Source organism: Pongo pygmaeus, chromosome 4, assembly GCF_028885625.2.
Source record: "Pongo pygmaeus isolate AG05252 chromosome 4, NHGRI_mPonPyg2-v2.0_pri, whole genome shotgun sequence".
Classification (NCBI taxonomy): Eukaryota; Metazoa; Chordata; class Mammalia; order Primates; family Hominidae; genus Pongo; species Pongo pygmaeus.
Window position 1 is genome coordinate 116,396,116 of NC_072377.2, and position 20,152 is coordinate 116,416,267.

A 20,152-nucleotide genomic window follows, 5' to 3' on the forward strand; every position below is an offset into this window, starting at 1 on the left:
AAAAAAGCCTTAACTAGAAATGAAAAAAACTGATATATTGGTCTTCATCAAAATTAAAAAGTCTGCTCATCAAAAAGCAATGTTAAGAACATGAAAATGCAAACCACAGCCTGAGAGAAAGTATTCATTCATAACGTGCATATCTTTTATGATATGCATTAAAAAAGTGAAATTGAACTTTTATCCAGAATACATAAATAACCTACAAATGAATAAGAAAAAGGACAAACAACCCAATTAAACTGGACAAAAAATTTGAACACTTTAAAAATGAAGATATATGAATAACCAATAAGCACACAAAAATGTGGTTAACATCATTTAGCCATGAAAGAAATGCTCATTAAAACCACAATGGAATGTCTACTTCAAGCCTAGTAGAATGGTGAAAATTAACACAGCAACAAACTCAAATACTAGCAAGAACTGGGGCAGAACAAGACCCTCTCATATCTTGTTGGTGGAGTATAAAATGACCCAACCTTTCTGGAAATCATTTTGGTAATTCCTTATAAAATTAAACATGTGGCCGGGCGTGGTGGCTCGTGCCTGTCACCCCAGCACTTTGGGAGGCCGAGGCGGGCGGATCACAAGGTCAGGAGATCGAGACCATCCTGGCTAACACGGTGAAACCCCGTATCTCTACTAAATATATAAAAAATTAGCCGGGCATGGTGGCGGGCGCCTGTTGTCCCAGCTACTCGGGAGGCTGAGACGGGAGAATGATGTGGAACCCGGGAGGCGGAGCTTGCAGTTAGCCGAGACTGGCCACTGCACTCCAGCCTGGGCGACAGAGCGAGACTCTGTCTCAAAAAAAAAAAAAAAATTAAACATGCAAATTCCCTCTAATCCAGCAATTCTACTCCTAGGTATTTGCCCAAGCAAAAGAAAACAAATTCCACACACATACTTGTACAGAATGTCTATAACACAATGGCAAAAACTGGAAACAATTCAAATGTCCATCAAGAAGAGAATGAATAAAAATATTGCAGTATATACAAAAATTTAAATGACCACTGATACCATGGATGAAGCTCAAAAACATGTTGAGTGAAGGAAGCAATATTTTAAAGGAGTATATATTGTGTTATTACATTTATATGAAGTTCAACAAGAGAGAAAAACTAATCATAGATATCAGAACAGTGGACCTGGCGCAGTGGTGCACATCTGTAATCTCAGCACTTTGGGAAGCTGAGCCCAGTGGATCACTGGAGGTCAGGAGTTCGAGACCAGCCTGGCGAAAATGGTGAAACCCCATCTCTATTGAAAATAGAAAAATTAGTTGGGTGTTATGGCAGGTGCCTGTAATCCCAGCTACTCAGGAGGCTGAGGCAGGAGAATGGCTTGAACCCAGGAGGCAGAGGTTGCAGTGACCTGGGATTAGGCCACTGTACTCCAGCCTGGGTGACAGAGAAAAAAAAAAAGAAATCAGAACAGTGGTTGGTTGTGGGGGTGGGCACTGACTAGAAGGAGCATGAAGGAACCTTCTGGATAATGGAAATATTCTATATCCTGACTGGCAGGATGGAGAGATTATGGATACATTTGTCAAAATTCATTAAACTGTACACATAAGATGAGAGGATCTGACTGTATGTAAATTTCACCTCAAATTGCCTCAATTTTAAAGGCTGTTAAATGAACCTCCGACTACTTGACTAAAAAATTATTAAATTCCCAGGCCCACTACAAACATTTGCTCCATAATATAACTGAATTATAGTAATAACAACTTTAAATTATTCTATTTCCCAATTTTTATTTACAAATGAATGGTTCCATTTATTTACTATTGCCTCCAGGAATGTTTTTTGACTTCTTCAAAACTTATATATAGGATTTTTTCTAATTTTATTTTACTTTCCCCTTTTTAAATAAATTAAATGTACTACTGACATTTAATTGAACTCAGAATGCTTTAGAAATAGTTAGAAAAACTGAATGCTGTTTTAAGATTTAATATCAAGTTGCCAAACCTTGTGTATAACAAGTCCTTCGTAGAAAACTATTCCACGTGGAAAGGTAAAAATATGGTGGCAAAAGATTTACCCATGACTATGCTGGATCTAATCTTGGGTTCTGCACCTTTTGGGTAAAGTTCTTCAGTGAGGTCTGATTCTTTCATATCTAAACTTCCTTTTTTTTTAATGGAGTTAGGGGAAGGTGCTATCACAACAAAGGAAATTTTCATTAACTTCAGCTTTAAATTGACTACTAGTTTAATTAGGTTGCTAAAAAAAACATTACAGAGTAATTAATACATCTGTAAGGGTGTACATGGTTTAGTGACTATTTGCAGGTTTTCTATTACAAAAGAAAGTCATCACTCATAATGATGCATTACTGATAAAATACACACACACACACGGGGTTAATTTCTAATTGAAGGGTAAACATCTAAGACTGAGAAGTGTCCCTTAGTGTCCCACAGCACAAAGCGTCCTAGTGTGAACCCCCCGGTACACTCCGGAGTTCTTTCCTAATCTCTTTTAACCTGATGTGGCACTCACAGCTGTCCTCTTGTCACTCTCCTGCCTGGCTCCCTCAGAGCTCCCTACCTACCTACCCAGTCTCTACCTCCACTACCCAAATCCTTTCATTTCCTTATCATACACGACTGGACTCAATCCCTCCTCCTGTGAGTAATCAACACCAGACATCTAACCACCCACGATCACAAAAGGATCTGTACTTAGTCTTGGCTCACTTTAAAAAGGTGAGCCATGGTTTGGCAAGTGGAGTGGGAGTGAGGCGTCTAAATCTTGATAATGCACAGATTTAAAACACACACGCACAGAAATTTACCAGCTCGAAGACAATTAATTTGGGGGACTGGCAAGCACACCATTATGGTGTAATTGTGCTTACACATGGCGTTGCCTAGCAACACGAGGAGCACTCAAATTCCAATACTGAGGTGTAATGAATCACTCACTGACTACTGTTCACAAATGGTATTTTGATGGGAAGATATTTACATCTGGTTCAGTCTGGAACAAGACTTTAGAGAATTGTACAGACTCAAACTGAGAAGCAGCAGTATTTCACCAACAGCCTGGCTCTACAACAAAGGAGACTATTCCTATTTATTCAGGTGAATGTATACTTTGGTTAAAAACAACACAAAACAAAAATATGGCTTTGAGGGCCTTGTTTTCATGACATTTTGTTTTGACTGTGCTTCAACTTCTATGGCTTCAAACATGGTTAATAAATGTCACAAATATTAGAAGGTAAATATGACAAATAATGAAATAATCCTAGTTGAACTAAAACACTTTAGAAGACCTGAATATCCACATGCTACTTCAAATCCAGTGTTTTTGAATCAAGGTATAAAAAGAGTCCACATACGAACGAGATCTGTGTCTGGATCGCCTGTTGTTGGGGTCGGCTTGGTTTTTTTCCTTTTGTCTCCTTAATACAGCTTCCCACTGAGGCGCTGAATCAACCATATCATTTTCCTGCCGTATTCTGAAAGGAAAGCCATGCATCTGAAGTTAACATCTACATGGATGGCGCGTTTTAGGTTCATCCTAAACTTGCTTTTAAATGTTATTTAAGCAACAGAAATTTTATTATGATCATTTATAGCTAAAGATGCATATTAACTGAATTAATACATCCATATGTAGGTAAGTATATATAAACACTCAGAAGTATATAATACTCATGATATATGTAAATACATGCTATTTGCAGACTTCTGATTTTAATTTTCTAGGAAAATGACATGTATCAAAAACTCATTTTAAACATTTCTAAGTTTCGACTAAAGAAACTTTGGTGTCTGCTATAGAGCCAATCTTAACCGATGATACAAAATCACTATTTTAAATGTGCTAGTCAAAATAGTAATAAATAGTTTTACTTTGAAATACTCTTAAAAAGTCACGCTAATTGTCAAAGTTTTCATAAAAAATAGGTGCCAAATATAATTCCCATTTTTTAAGATAGAAATCTAGAAGTACAAAAAGTTAAATATGGTGGCATAATGCATTAGCTGAATAAGACACACCATTCCCATCATGGCTGCTCACATGTTTAAGACGGAATGACAGTTGGATGCTGGATGTGGCCAGGGAAGGAATGAAAATGAGGAAAAGAGAAAGGTGGGAAAGACTTGGAAGCACAGGCATTTGACATGTAAGATCACAGGAGAGTGTTACCAAATCCTCTCATTTTTTTAAAAAAAGATAATCCCCAAATCTGGATTTTTAAAGTGAACTCTTCGAATTTTTAAGTCTTGCAACCAATTCTAAAGCATGATATAGATTTAACAAAACCCATGGACCACACTCAACCTGCAGAAATTTTGGACTTTCAATGTATCAAGTCTTTCAAATAATGAGGTGCACTACTGGGGGGAGAGGATAAGTACTTAATTTATGTGAAATACTGTCTCGAATGCACCACAATGATGCTGTGAAGCCTTTTTTTTTTTTTTTTTTTTTTTTTTGGCAAAACCGAACACCTGTTATTTGAATATTTAACTTCTAATTTATGTAAGCTCTTCAGAAAGCTGCTCCAGAGTGTTCATCTCCCAGGGTATAGAGAGCAGCATGGAATTGCCAGGTACTCACCCCAGTACTGCAACTGCATGAGCATAACTGCTTCGAGACAAAAGTAAAAAGAACAGGCAGGCTTGGAGGCATTTCCCTCTCTGAACAGATGTCTTTTGGTTCCTCTGTTATTGCACTTAGTACAGACTGTGGGCTGGATATCTGGATTTGCTTACAGGTTCAAATCAGTGGATGGGTGACAAATATTCATTTCACATGTAACTTAGACATAATGTAAAGCAAATTCAAGTTGAAAAGAACAGCACTTTGTGAGGAAGAAACTGTTTAAATCTCTCTAGATTAAAGAAGAATTGTGCTAAGTAAAAAACTATCTGTAACATACTCCAAGCCTTTGAAGTGTATGTATTTCCTCACTAAAGTTTTCATTTTTAATAGGCTATTATTTGAAGATTAACAGGATACTGTCATGGTATTTTTCGCAGATTTAAGAGCATAATTCTTTCTCTCATTGCATGTAGAGTAAATTTAAACTGAACATATACTGCTATGGACCTTAATATTAGAAATATCTGAAGAAAACTACGAGAAGGTATACTACTTGAGGTCATAATTATTAATCATTCTTTGAAACAAACACTCCCATTTGAAAATGGCATGTTGGTACCCGTGTGTGCTGTAACACACACACACACACACACACACACACACACATTTTTGTAGCCAGAACCTACACCTAAAAGCCATTCTGTGTTCATGTGACAGTCAGAAACCCACAAGGCTTGCTGGCAGGGGAGCAGTCCTGGACATCCCCAGGACCAAGGGGTCAGGGTTAGGAAGAGACAATCACAGGGAAGGTGCTGTGCTGGCAAGGTGGCATCTCCCTTCCTACAGGAACCCACACCTGGATTGCTGGGCCCAGGATTGGACACAAAACTCAGGTCTCCTAACTCCTAACCCTGGAGTCTTTTAGGATGCAGCTTTCATTCTGAACAAAATCACTGTCCAGTTGATGGGCAGAACTAAGTTTTACAATGTGAAATGTTTGTATCAGGAAGTCGGGGCATCTAAATATTTTTGAGAGGTCAAACCTGCTAACAAAGCTGAGGCCTAACTTGGGCAAACACAGACTTTTTCTGGAGTAATAGACACTGAAAAGGAAGCACAGTTACTGTATGTTCATTCTCATCTATTGTGGAATTCAGCTGGCTACCCTCATACTCAGACTTCACTCTGATGATAAAAAATTAAAACTCCTGAGACATAAGCATGCGTATTTCCTGTATCCTGCTATAATAGTAATAAGGACCAAATCAGAAAGAATTCAAGATTATACATGTACCTCTACCTTTTTTTCTAACTGAAAAGTCTAAAGTGAGGGCAGCGAAACCCTGTCAGTTAATATACTTGTGATCCACATGTTTCAAAGACAGATGCCCTCTACTGGCGATGCTGTTTCATAAATATTCTAACAAGATGTATTAAAAATGTAAGAGCCTTTGGAGAGTCACAATAGAAGCACATTTTCCTGAGTAATGGGTAGTGTGGCGGCCTTGGCCTGTAATGAAGTTTGAAATTACATCCTTACAAAAGACCTCCGGTTAATGGTGCCTCATTACAAGAATGAAAGTGTCATTTCTTCCACTGCTGAACTGCTCCAAAAAACACAGGTGCTACTTGGAAAGAAAAAAATCCTAGCCCTAGAAGCAAGAATATTGTAGCACTCTGTCCTTAAGAGGCAGGAGTAACTATTTTGTTTATGCATGAGTGAATAAAGAAATCTTTAAATGAAAAAGACATGTTTACTGTGATAATTCTGACTTTTTAAGTCTCATTTATTCTCAGGTATGGGGGATCCAAATAGTTTTTTGCTGCTTTCCTGCTCTATTTTAATCTCAATGTATAGATTTACATCATGAAGAATAAAATACCACAAACACTGTTTTGACATAGTACCTTTGAAAAAGTCAAAATGTGCTCTTACATCATAGTCATCAAAGCCTCAAAAGGGAAAAAGAGTCCGTTGTCATTTATGTTGTGGTTCTATTAATTTTCAAATGTTGCATCTAAAGGTGAACCTCAATAAACAAACATTTATTTCCAGTACCAATTGATCCAGTAAGTCTACATTTATCCTATTTTGTCAATTTCTCCATCTGTAACTATGGAGGGTCAACAACTGTGGTAGGAAGTATATCATAACAAGGTTTTTGTTTTTCAGTTAATGTATAAGGGAGAGGGTTGCTTTAGAATACAGCAAATTCTAACCATGTTTCAGAACAGAATTCTAATGTATTTCTTCCATCTCTTACCAAACTTCAACACCCTACTTTTCCAGACTATCCATACAATTTAGATTTTAACTGCATTTGACATTTAATTAAAGTCTGCAAAGGTTTTGAAGATGAAATGCCATATAATCATTTGATAACAATGAAGAAAGTGACTATTCCTAGCCTCCTCTTTCCTGTCTTACCAATTACAGTCCTGCCTCTTTTGCAAAATTCTTCACATTACCAAATGAATTCTTACACAAATCCCCGAGTTTTATTGTGTCCTCTCCCTTTAGCAGTTTTGTTCCTAACAGAACCTTCCTTTACATAAGTTCTTAATTCACTTCTAATTCACTGAGATAAACACCATGCTTAATGCTGAATCTAAGAAGTCTTTCAGAGTGAATGTAAAATGAAGCTTCAAGATGATACAAGCCATAAACATTGCTCCTGAGTTTTCTCCATTCCCAGCTCTGCCATTATCTGACTCAGAGACCTTGGACAAATTGCTTATCTTTTTCGGTCAAGTCTCAGGTTCTTCATATATAAAATTATGGCAAAGATCCTTTCTAGGTTTAAAACTTGATGTTTCTCTATTTGTATTTTATTTCCAAACCAGACAGACACACTGAAAGAAACTTATACTCTTCAACTATAGCATAACATTCCAGACAATTGCTTCATATGGCCCCTCCATTGCCAAAATTAAATCTGCAGGTCCCAACTGACTGTGAACTTGTGTTTCTCATCAACTGTACTCATTTTTTTTGGATCATCTGCTATAAAGCAATCTTTTTTTTTTCTAGTTTTTTTTCCCTAGGGAAATTTATGTTGGTTCCAGTCATGTGTCGACATACTCCCTTAAGACCAGCAAGCAAAAAGTTCATTTGCTTTTCCCACTGCCTCTACCATCAATAAATTATTCTCATTTGCTCTTAAAGGTACTTCTGTCTCTTCCACTTATTCCTTATGCTCCCACTACTACAACGGGCTACCTCTGGCGCAATTTCCCTTTCAAACTCTCCTGTTTTCATGAATGTTTAACCTATTTTGCCCTCACTCAGTAATGTAACAGCATTCCTCAGTTGCTGCGGCTTTGTCCTTCCACAGTCATCTCTGTCAACCTTGATCATACTCTGGACGCCCTAAATCAACCATATCAAATGTCTAAATCTTGATATATCCTATTAAAGTAGAAATCACAAACCCTTGCATCTGCAGTATGGTGAACACTGTCTGTTTCCACTAGCTTTGTATGAACTCTTCTCTCCGTACCCAAAATTTTTACCTTGTTTGCAGCCCCTAAATCAGGGGCAGGACAGTAGGCAGTTCCTGGCAAGGAAGCGGTTACCTATTTTCAAGCAACACGGAAGAAATGCCCATCAGTTTAAGTTTGCTAACATCCCAAATATATTTTTTCCCTAGGGTACAGGGACAATAAAGTTCTTCTTTACCACTCCCAAAACAAAATCCTACCAAAATTGTGATCTTCTAGATTTGCCCTAGTCAGATATATTGTCCCTCTTACAGTGCCAAATTTCTCACACAGAAATGTGCTTCTTCATTTTAGAAAAACAATATAAAAGACCTTATGGAACATAATTAAAATATTTAAATCTGTCTTAATCTACTATTTAGATACTATAGACATCTGGTAGACCCTAAAAGACATCTAAAAGACCCTAATGTTGTTAGGGAGAAACTAGCAACATTCATGCCAGAACAAATTCATGTTAGAAAACGCTGACTTATTTTTTGTTCAAGGGAGCTGGTCCCCATTTTACAGATCCCGCAGGAACTTCAGATAATACTGAGCAGTGCCGGATGTTATCAATTTAACAGAACTTGCCTGTGCAGGGCCCTTTCTACTTTTCAAAGCACATCTATTATCTCCTGGATCTTCATAAACCTCTAGTGAGGTAGGCAGGTCAGGTATTATTCCACTTTGCATGTGAGAAATGAAGATTCACAGGGTAAAGTAATCAGTTCAAAGCCACAGAACTCTTCAAAGTGGGTTCAATTTAATAGTACAGGCTCCCAGATTTGCATGTACATATGTACACACACATACAACCTGACACTGACATACATGACTCATGTTTATGATGCAAACATCCTAGAATAAAATTAGGGAAACGTTCAAATAGTCCCCTGTTGTCAATTTCTTCTAGTTCTACTATTACCCTAGGCTTCTCTCATTTCTCTTACTGTTTTAATACTTGGTAGGCTCCCAAGTTATTTCTACTTTTATGCTGATGGAAAAAAACACACCAGACTATTTCATGTCACCCACTCCTCCACATCTCCCACTTCAAAATTCTAAGAGCCTAGAAACACATCAAAGTTAATGAATGACTGAGTAATTCAAAGATTCTCCTCAGTGAATGCTCAAAGGACTGCTGATTTTCATCAATAGCACAAAGGATATTTTGTAGAACCTTTTCCTTGAATGTCAAGGATATTTTATTAAGCTTAAGACATATCCAGGTAAAGCTAGTTCACGAAAGGTTTCACTCTCCTAAGTCTACTTGCGAGGTCCTCCTTCATCCTACACCCTGGGCAAGTCCAGCACATGGCCCATGGTCTCAAACCTATAGCAATAAGTGAGCTGCTGGCCCTTCTGATCTCAGGGATGAGATTCAAAATTCTAACTAATAGAATCTAATATTCACGTAGATTAACTTTATAGTGCCGTGTACTAGGTAAGCTCCCAACTTCAAGAATTCAATAGAATCAACTGTTTCACAAATCAGTATAGCAAAGTAATCTCTAAAGAAAGTTTAGGCATTTTAGTTTTTAATTCTACCAGTGAATTGAAACACCAATTTCATTTCCCAGTAACAATGTAATCCTTCACTATTTAGATCATAAAACTTTGTAAGTTTTAAGGGGGAGGTTACATAAACGCCCCCTTATGAATCTGGTAAAAACTACAGACCCTATCTTTAGAAAACTACACACTTGACGCCCACATACAATTTTACATACAATTTAACATACAATTTCATTGGGTTATGAAACCCCCAGCACCTACCCATGAATCAGAAGTTAAGAATCCTGGTGTAAAAATAACCAAAGGTATAAAGTTAGGAAAGGTGGGAGAATGAAAGATAGGACCAAAAGAAAAGTTAAAAAAGGCTGGAAGAGGATGGAGGAGAGAATAGGAGATGCTGCAGCAGTGAGTAACTGTGGAAGTGGGTATAGGACTACGTGGCTCTGTACTTCAAAGTGCTCTCACTTCTTACATTTCATTTGATCTTTACAGTAACTCATTCAACAAAATAGATCAGTTGTTATAGCACACCTCCCCCCACTCCCCGCCAACTTTAAACAGAAGAAAACTAATACTTGAATTGGTTATACAAGTTGCCCAAGGTCAAATATCAGCACACAGCAGAACCGAGACCCAGTCCCAAGTCCTCAGATTATTCTGTCTCATACCATTGGCTCCTAGGGAGACAGGGAATTCAGAGGAAACAGAAGAAAGAAAAAAGACTGGAAAGGAAGCCCAGGAAACAGAAAGGAACTGGGTGAGAATAACATGATACAAAAAGTGAAAAGTGAAGCAAGAGAATGGAGACGGAGATGAGGATATAGTAGACAAACTAAAAGGAGAAATAAGAACTTTCTGTCATCTTAAATGTTATAACAAAAAACTGTGCCTCCAACTTCTATCTGGTTATAAAAAGAGAGTGAAAAATTATCATCTCAAATCTCAAAACCTAGAAAGCTGTAGGATACCCAACCAGCTTATGAGAACAGTAAAGAAATAATAAAGTGGAAAGGGTAAGGGAAAACATAAACGATGTCCCAAATAAAGAAGCAGGGTGAATTACTCTGGTGTTCTCGGAAACACAGTAGGATGAAGCCCTAGAGTTAGGGCACAATTAACACAAGAGCCCTTACTAACCGAGCCTTGTTAGGTCTGGACCCAAATGTGACAGACAGATGGGGTGGTTATTTGCAGTTATATTTTCCTAAAATTGAAACTAAACAAAAATCTTTGCTTCTAACATTAGCCTTCCAGAGCTGGTGTGGATTATTATTTTTTTAAAATTTAATGGTTGTCAAAAGCCTGTTTTGGGTAAAGTTGATTCATAAACATTGTTTTATTAACTTTTGTTTCTCTTCACACAAAATGAGAAATGTTTAAATGGTTATCCATGGAAACAGTAAAGCAGCTTATGCTCCAATGGGTTGACTTCATGGAAAAAAGAAAACAATATTTCCATGGAGGGGCCTCATGCCTAACAGAAAAGACCTCATTTATGTTTAAAAAAAAAAAAAAAATCCTGCAAGAAGGAGTAGCAGAGGGAGCAACATCCCAAAGACCACATGCAACTTCCAGAAAGTAAAAGTGACTCTGTCCAGAGTTCCAATGGACACATCACGGGCTCCAAAAGAGGTTCTAAAAAGCAAATTTGCCCGGTAGTTGTCCCTCTCCATAGGCTACAGTTTCCTAGAGACAGGAAAGCAGGGTCCATCAGGGTGCAGGCTCTTGTTGGAAAGTAACGAAGCATCCTGGGGCTGAGTTTAGAGACCTTATGGGCAAGAGGTAGAACATCAGCATGTACAAGATTCTGTTTGCCCCATTATAGGGTTACCGGAGTGCTGTAGTAAAAGCACAAAGGACAGTGCTGAGAACTGGCTGGATCACACTGTCAGCCAAGAAAAGCAAGGACGAATGAGGCTGAAGAGACTGCAGGGCTGCAGATGAAATATCCAGACCCATGCATCCTCATGTGGGATGAGTGAGTTCTGGCAAAATTTAAGAGGCTAATGATGGGATGGAGGGGTTGGCAGCAGCACAGTATAGTAGGTAAGTGGCACCAAGAGACAGACAGCACAATGAGTTTCCACCCTCTTTCTCTGTACAGTCACCTGTTGCACCAGAATTTGCAGTGATGGGGATCAGAACTGAAAGCTATATTTCTTCCTCTGCCCACTTTTTGCTATGCTACTGACAGGCAGACTTTACACCACATCTTCTACAGACATAGGCAACTTAGGTATTCCTAGAGCAATATTTCTATACGTAGCATAAATGATTGTGAAAGCCTGTTGGATTTTTTGCATGAAACGTGTCGGAATTTGTTTTGAAAGCTATTTCTCATTACTAGCCTTACAAAGCACATTAAACATTCAGAATCACTGTTATTCTAAAATATACTTTTTACACAGTACAAAGAAAGCCAATCTAATCTGTCCAGGGAAAAGGGGGAAGAAACTCTTAAGGGAGAAAATACCTACAAGAAATATTAAAGCCAGTGCAACCAGATCAATATGAGCAATTTAATTATTTGATGGCAACCTTTCACTAGTGTTTCATTTTCAGTAGCAAATGGTACTGTGAGCAATTCTGGCCCCAACAAAAATGTTTTTAAATGGGCCACCTTCTGAAGAGTTGAGAAAAGAACACTTACGGGCACAATTTAGAATATATTAGGTAAAACAGAAACAGACTTAAGATACTGGCTTGATAAATAAAAAGTGTTAAATAAGAAAATAAGTGGGTATTTTTGCTTTGTTTTGTGTTGTTTGTGCAGAAATACTGAATTTTTGATCAGAAAGAGGGTACTTAAGAAGGAGCTACCTCCCACACGTGGGTTTTCAAAGAAGAAACTGAAATCATTCATTTGAGAAAGGTGTCATAACACATTCAGATCTCCCATCTGTCTAGTGTAATTCTAGCCTCAGAAGGCTCCACATAGAATGCTTTCCTAAAAAAATGTCCACTCTTACAATGCTGTCTGGGCTATTATTACACAGGCTTTGTAGTTAGAGGACCACTAATTCAATTTGTGCCAAGCACAAGGGTTCTAAGCATTAAAGAAAGACCTTGGAGATTATCCAATCCAACTTCCTCATTTTTCTTTCTTTCTTTCTTTTTTTTTTCTGTGTGAGATGAAGTTTCCCTCTTGTTGCCCACACTGGAGCGCAATGGCACAGTCTCAGCTCACTGCAACCTTCACCTCCTGGGTTCAAGCGATTCTCCTGCCTCTGCCTCCCAAGTAGCTGGGATTACAGGCATGCGCCACCATGCCCAGCTAATTTTGTATTTTTAGTAGAGACGGGGTTTCTCCATGTTGGTCAGGCTGGTCTCGAACTCCCAACCTCAGATGATCTGCCTGCCTTGGCCTCCCAAAGTGCTGGGATTACAGGCGTGAGCCACCGCAACTGGCCTTCCTCATTTTTCAGAAAAGAAAAAGATAACCCAGAAAAGTAAAGCAACCAGGCCAGAGGTCCGCATTAGGTGAAAACAGGTTTCTCAACAGTGGCACTACTGATATGTTTTTGTACTAGGTACTTATTTGTTGCCAGGGCCTGTCCTGTGCATCGTAGGATGTTTAGCAGCATCCCTGGCCAGTTGCAATCCCCCTACCCAATTGTCACAATAAAAAATGACTCTGGACATTGCCAAATGTCCTTGGGGAGAAGGCAGGGAGGACAAAACTCCCCCCAGTTGAGAACCACTGGGTTAACAACTGGCATGACTGGCAACCAAATCCCTCTGACTCCCAAGGTGCTCTTTTCATTAATGACACAAATACTTCTTGTTTTCGAGTGCATATTTTGGAACTAGGGATAACTGATAAATGCATTAAGCCACCACTAATACTGATTACATGTCAAATGATGTGATTAAAAATCTCTTAAAAATGTATCTTACATATATGGAATGTCAGGCACACACAGATGAGTAAATGCACATATTATTAGCACATACATATACAGGAGCCTGAAACCGCAGAATCTAAGAAACAATGAGTTATTTTTGGTTGGGTAAAATATAGTAATGCCATTGAAAAGATAGTTCAGGGAGAAATCTCTCTACCAATGGTAAACTTTCTTAACAGCCTTAGAGAAATTCACTACACATTGTAGCTATATACAGAATCATCTTTTTAAAAAACACACACACACACACACAAGAAGGGACCTCATTGTCAAGTTGTTTAATCATCTTATTGTGAAGATAAGAAAACTCCACTCAAAGAGCTAAAGTTTCCTAAACTAAGTGCTTCAAAATAGTGCCAGACTGCTTCTCAGACTCAGATGGAAAAAAGAGACTTACAAAGGACACTCAGTTTCTACCACCAAGGGCAGCCTCTGATTTCAGAGTGCCAGTTAATTATAATATTGAGATATTACCTGTTTCTCTTTTTCCGGTGTTCTCTATTAGAATTTTCTGATTCACTACCACTGCTGGTGTTACAGCGTGAACGTGACCTGAAGACAAAATGGTAAGAACAAAAGAAAAAACACATGTTTATAACTCATGAAAAACTTCAGAAAGGTTTATATTGGTCCTCTGGAATTCATTTTGCAGTAAAATTATCAATCCAAACATCAAGAGCTGTATTATCCCTCTCCAAGTCAGTGTTTCTGAGCTCAGTAAGACATCTGACTGAGTCTATAGCTCAGGGAAATGGCAATGCAGGGGAAATATAAAAACCGATTAAGGTGAATGTCAGTATGTTCCCAGAAAGGACCGCAAAATCAGTCACTTCCAACAGAACTCTGACATGGCAAAGCCGTAAGTCGGTGGTGGACTAAATATGGACACAAAATCTTGTAACCCTCCCATCCGCCCCACTGAGAGAGGTAGAGTTTATTTCCCTAGCCTCTGAATTTACACTGGTCTTGTGACTGATTTTACCAATAGAATGAGGTGGAAGGGATACTATGTCAGTTCCAGGACTAGCCCCTTAACAGACTGGTAGCTTCTGCTTCCTCCCAGCCTAAAGAAGTGTAAAAGAAGTGTCTACAGAAGTGCAAGCTAGCCAGGTGGAGAAACTATGCAGAGAGGTCCCAGGCCTCCAGCCTTTCTGCCAAGATGCCAACATGAAAAAGAAAGGTCCCCTGGATAACACAACCTCAGCTGTCATCTGACCACAGCCTCATGAAATCGTGAACAAGACGAGCTAAAAAGCTGCCTGTTCAATGGACAGAATTATACTAGATAAATACAGTTGTTGCTGCTTTAAGCCACTGAGTTCTGCAGTGGTTTATAATATGGCAATAGATAAATAAGACAGCTCCTCTAAGACACAAAGGAGCAGGAAACAGCACAGTCTTAGGATGCAACAGAATGGAAGACTGGGTATCAGCTGAAGACAAACTGGTTTTTGAAAGTAAAAAAAATAAAAAAATAATAATACCCCCACTCTTTCCTCAACTCTGAGCATTTCTAAATCTGCTAACCCTTCTTCCCTCTGACTCTCCTTCCATTTTTGTTTTTTTACCTCCTCCTTTGCTTAAGATCTGAATCTTCACCACTGTTATGGGCTTTCCTGTGAAAACAAATAAAGACATTTAAGAAAACAGGAGATTATCAATTGGCTAAGGAAAGCATACCAAAATGAGTTTCACTTCAGTTAATACATATTTGTCATACATTCATTCATTTGCCAAACATTTAAGTCATATGTATATGCCTAACCCTACATACGACACGTCCCAGAAATATAATGTTAATAACATCACCTGGCCTCACTCTAGTGGGACCTGCAAACCGTCCGAATTCCATTAATCCAATGATGAGGTTAGTCTGCAGTTTCAGAACTGCAATCCTCCAAGCTGATTTCTGCCATAGTGGAACTGACATCATCTCACTTGGATGCCCTTTCCCATACCCTGAGGCTCCAAATTCTCTTTATCTCTTCTCTCATAATCTCCTCCACTTCAACTCAGCAACCTACCTCATACTTAGGACTTTATCATCTGTAACCACCTCCATACACTTTGCTCTCTTACCACAATCTCCTCTTCTTCCTGTTTACCACTCCCCATTTACTTTCAAATAGCTTCAATGGGGTATCCTGGTTAAAGGTGCTGGCTCTAGAGCCAGACAACATGAATGTGAATCCCGTCTTCTCTACTGATGAATTATGAGATTTAAATAAGTTACTTTTCTACTCAGTAACTCACCTTTAATAGAATCTCCTTTAAAGTCTGCTCTAAAGGATAAAATGAATTAATATATTTAAAATGCATACAATAGGATCTGGGCCATTGTTAGCACTCAACCAAGATAAGCTGTCATTGCTTATTCAACTATTTCCATTCTTCCTTTTCTTTGACCCCAGTAAGACTATCTATTGAGCTGGCTACTCTCCACCAGCTCTTCACTTCTCTTCACTGTCTTCTGTACTCAGCTTCGATTTCCTAATCCATCATTTCAATAACATGCATGCTGGTACTCAACATGTTCATCAATTCTGTTTTTCATTCCATCTTTTTGGCAAAATCCCAGGCATGGGTGAATCCAACTATGCACGTTTTCTGGATCAGTCCTAAACAGCTGGCTGAGCAGTGCTGGAAGGAGTCACACAAAAGGGGCATATTACACTACAAATCCATGTTCACAAACCTAAAGTGGGGCCACACCACGGTTCAGCAATCCCGCCACTTTTCACAGATGTAAGTACAAAGCAGTTTCAAACTCTTCACCCTGCAACCCTGTGACCCACAGTATCCCTGTTTCAGCAAATGACTTTGTTTTCTCCTTCTGAAGGAAAAAGTAGCCTCCAGATGGAACTCTTTCATCTTCCTGCTACCAAAAATTAAAACTTACCAATATCTTCCTCTCTGTTATTTATGGATTTATCCTTACTACCAAGGTCAGTCCCTCCACCAGTGCTTTGTGGGTCCCATCATCCCGTGTCTTTTCAATGACTTTCATTAACTACCCTCCCACCTCTCACACATAGTCACCTTGCCCGTCTAGCAGACTCTTTTTACAAGCTATTAACTTTTTCAAGTCTCTACTGTTTAAACAAACATAGACCTACTTTGAGTCCACATCCCCCTTCATCTGCCCAGTCTCTCCTCTCTCCTTCAAAGCCAAACTTTTGGAGAGTGGTGTCTATGCCCCATGCTCCACTTCCTTACAGTCTGTAATCTAGCACCTTCCCATTCTGATCTCTTTAATGTACGGCTCATGTTACCCCATTTCCTCCAACACTCCAACACACTTATATCAAATAACATTAACAGCAATATGTGGTCCCTGTTCTTACATCAAATTTTGGGGTCACTATTTAGCATAAACACAATTATACCGAAATTGGTCACAGATGATCTAAATAGTGTTCCAGGAATATGACTCCATTCTTTTGTAGGTTTTAAATTTTCTAAGAGCAGATACTTGCCTAAGTTTTCCATGTACGTATCACTTGCTTAGGGTTCTTTTGTTTATCACTAATTCTTCAAACTCTGAGAGAACTGCAAAACTCCTGCTATGGATGGATACTCAGGTAATCTGCAAGTTCCATTTATATCCCTCCTGGAGCCCTCTGCCCTTCTGCTCATACCTGGACCTTTGACTAACTCCCGTTTACCATGATCCAAGGAACTCCTTTTGCTTCTTGGTATGATGGACCCTACATCTCCAGGTCTTTTGGCTACTTGTCTGGGTTTTGGTAAAGTGTATCTTTTAGTTGCTATCAGAAAAATTTGCATGACAGATACACTTTTTTGGAACCCAAAATTTCTGAAAATGTCTTTATTCTATACAAACAATTATGGTTATCTGGGCATAGACTCCTAAACTGAAAATAATCTTTCAGACTTCTGAAGGTAATACTTCTTTGCCTTCTTCCTCTGATATTACTGTTAAGCAGCCCAATTTTTTTTTTTTTTTTTTTTTTTTTTTTGAGACGGAGTTTCACTCTTGTGGCCCAACCTGGAGTACAGTCGCGCGATCTCAGCTCACTGCAACCTCCGCCTCCCGAGTTCAAGTGATTTTCCTGCCTCAGCCTCCACCCTAGCTGGGATTACAGGTATGCACCACCATGCCTGGCTAGTTTGTATTTTTAGTAGAGACAGGGTTTCACCATGTTGGGTAGGCTAGTCTTGAACTCCTGACCTCAGGTGATCGGCCCACCTCGGCCTCCCAAAGTGCTGGGATTACAGGCGTGAGCCACCGTACCTGGCTCCCAATGTCATTTTGATTTGTCACCATTTGTACATGGACATTTTTTTCTCTCCCATATTCCCATGCCCCCTCCAAATCTTTAGAATTCTTTGTTAATCTATAATGTTTTGAAATTTAGTTATAATGAACCTTCGAATCAATCTAACTTTTCAATCGATTATGTCAAATGCTCAGTGGGTTCTTCTCTATAATGTCACATCCTTCAGTTCCAGAATATTTGCTTTGCTGTTTCTTTAATAGTTTCCTCTCCTATGTTTTCTCTGTTCTTTTTTCTTAGAAATTGTATTAGTTGAATGTTTGATATCTACGTTTGATAATTTTATTATTCTTATTTCCATACATTCGTTTTATTGTGGGTTTTTTGGTTCCGTTTTGGGGAAGATTTTCTTAATGTTATCTTCCAAATATTTTACTGATTATTTTAAATTCTGCCACACTAATTTGAAGCCCAATAACTCTTATTTATTAGTTCTTACCTTTGTATTGATAGAAATTCATGTTTATATTTTTTCATCTTTCTAAATAGTTTTTTAGAAATTTTTATTTCTTATATTGTCTGTTTCCTGTGAGAATGCCCCCAACCCCACCCTACACCCCATTTGTTTGTTTTAGTCTCTGCCTTTCTAGACAGAAGCAATGCTCAAATGCAGGCGTTCACAGCTCTCTCTTCCTATTCAAGCAGTAAGTGTTAAAATGACTGCAGCCCTTTGGATGGTGCAGTGCATGTTAATTAATGGCCTCACAGGAATATGAGGGCAGCCTCAATCATTTCATTGGATGATCCTTTGAAAGTAAGTATATGTAAGTCTTTTCTCTTGTACCTGGTCCATTTCCTGCAGTGGGATTCTCTAGTCTCATGCCTGGGAGATATAACCATTTCAATGGAAGATGCTTTGAAAGCTAGTATCCATAGTCTTTTCTCTTGTCCCTGTCCATTTCTTACAAAGGGATTCTCTAATTTTCTGCCTAGGTAATATAAGCCTGGATTCTAGCATTCTGGGAATGAAGAGAGAAGGGAGACATTTGGAATGCAAATTTTCACTCTCTTGATTTTTCCATAGCCACAATTTCTCTTTCTCCTTTACCAGTTAATCTTCAATTAAACCAAATGCTGGAGCTTCTTACAGCTCTGTCATTGGCTTTGTCTTTTTGCATTCTATCTATATTATCCACCTAAATAACCTAATCTCTATATTTCAAGTAACATACTTAAGATTATATTTCAGTCCATAAAGCAAATGTAGCTCCTGACTTACATTCAACAACCCACGTGAATCCTGCACTTGGACTTCTCAGAAGTACCATAAATTCAGGGTATCAGAAACTAAACTGGCAATTGTATCTTTCAAGCCTGTAAAGTCCTGATGATTCTACTTCTACGCAACACATCGAATTCAAAAAACTGAACAAGCCTGGGTTTCATTCTGGACAGCTCCCCCTCCTCCACCCCTCATACTGATTCTCCTACCAATTTTACCTCCTACTGGCTACTGAAACCATCTACTTCTTTATATTTCCACATCATCACCTTGGTCCATGCTCCCATTCTCTATTGCTAGGACTCGGACAATAGCCTGCCGCCTGGTCTTCTGCTACTACCCTCTTTCACCATTTCTCCACAGGACAGTGAGGGTCATCTGTACAAACACAAATGTGATGTTATTATACTTCCTGTAAAAAACCACTGCTCTAAGGACCAAAATCCTGAACAAAGTCCAGGTGGGCTGTAAGGTCTGATCCCATCTTTCTCTCTATGCTCATTTCTAACACATTTTTATTCACTCTCAGAGTCTGATAAACACTGGCCTTTTTCGTTTTCATGAAGGTTCCCTGCTTCTTTCCATTCCCAAGGCTTTTGCACATGCTAGCCCCTCTATCTGGTATGATTGCTCCTTTCTTTTAGCCTGTTTGTATCTCAGATCCTGGCGCATGCATCCATCCTCAGGAAACCTACCCCAACCTCTTTGGCTCAGTGATTCAGCAAACTTCCCCTAACAGTGCTCATTACACAGGCATCTATTTATAAAAACTTATCATGCAGTTACACTTATGACACGTGTACTTTTCTGTATGCATGCTAGGTTTCAATAAAAAGTTTTTAAAATTCCCTTAAGTAACACATAGCTTATCTTCATATTATGTATTAAAGTCATAATGGCACATATATTCCTATGACTCACATATTTATCCCTTAACAGCATCTAAGCTCCCAAAGGACAACAACTTTGTCTAGTGGTAGCAGCACACTGCATGGCATACAACAGGCACCCAAACATTTTTTAATGTAAAAGTGAAAACTGAGGAGTGAAAATATATTGTACTACCAGGAAATATGCTGGCTTTTTCTAGAATAGGAATGTTTAAACAAGCAGGCTTCAGGGTCTCCATAAATTTTGAAAATTATGTGAAAATGT

At 38.7% G+C, this 20,152-nt stretch overlaps 1 protein-coding gene across 2 annotated transcripts in view; it reads right to left on the bottom strand.

The window, feature by feature from the left end:
- The window catches only part of EPB41L4A (erythrocyte membrane protein band 4.1 like 4A), a 260,597-nt gene that overhangs the window by 17,176 nt on the left and 223,269 nt on the right, over nt 1-20,152 (bottom strand). For both annotated transcript variants that reach the window (XM_054487859.2, XM_054487860.2), the window contains 3 exons: nt 15,046-15,093; nt 13,952-14,029; nt 3,361-3,480 (listed from right to left, as the gene is read on the bottom strand). In XM_054487859.2, the coding sequence (XP_054343834.1) occupies nt 3,361-3,480; nt 13,952-14,029; nt 15,046-15,093 (246 nt within the window). The remainder of the gene's footprint in view (nt 1-3,360; nt 3,481-13,951; nt 14,030-15,045; nt 15,094-20,152) is intronic.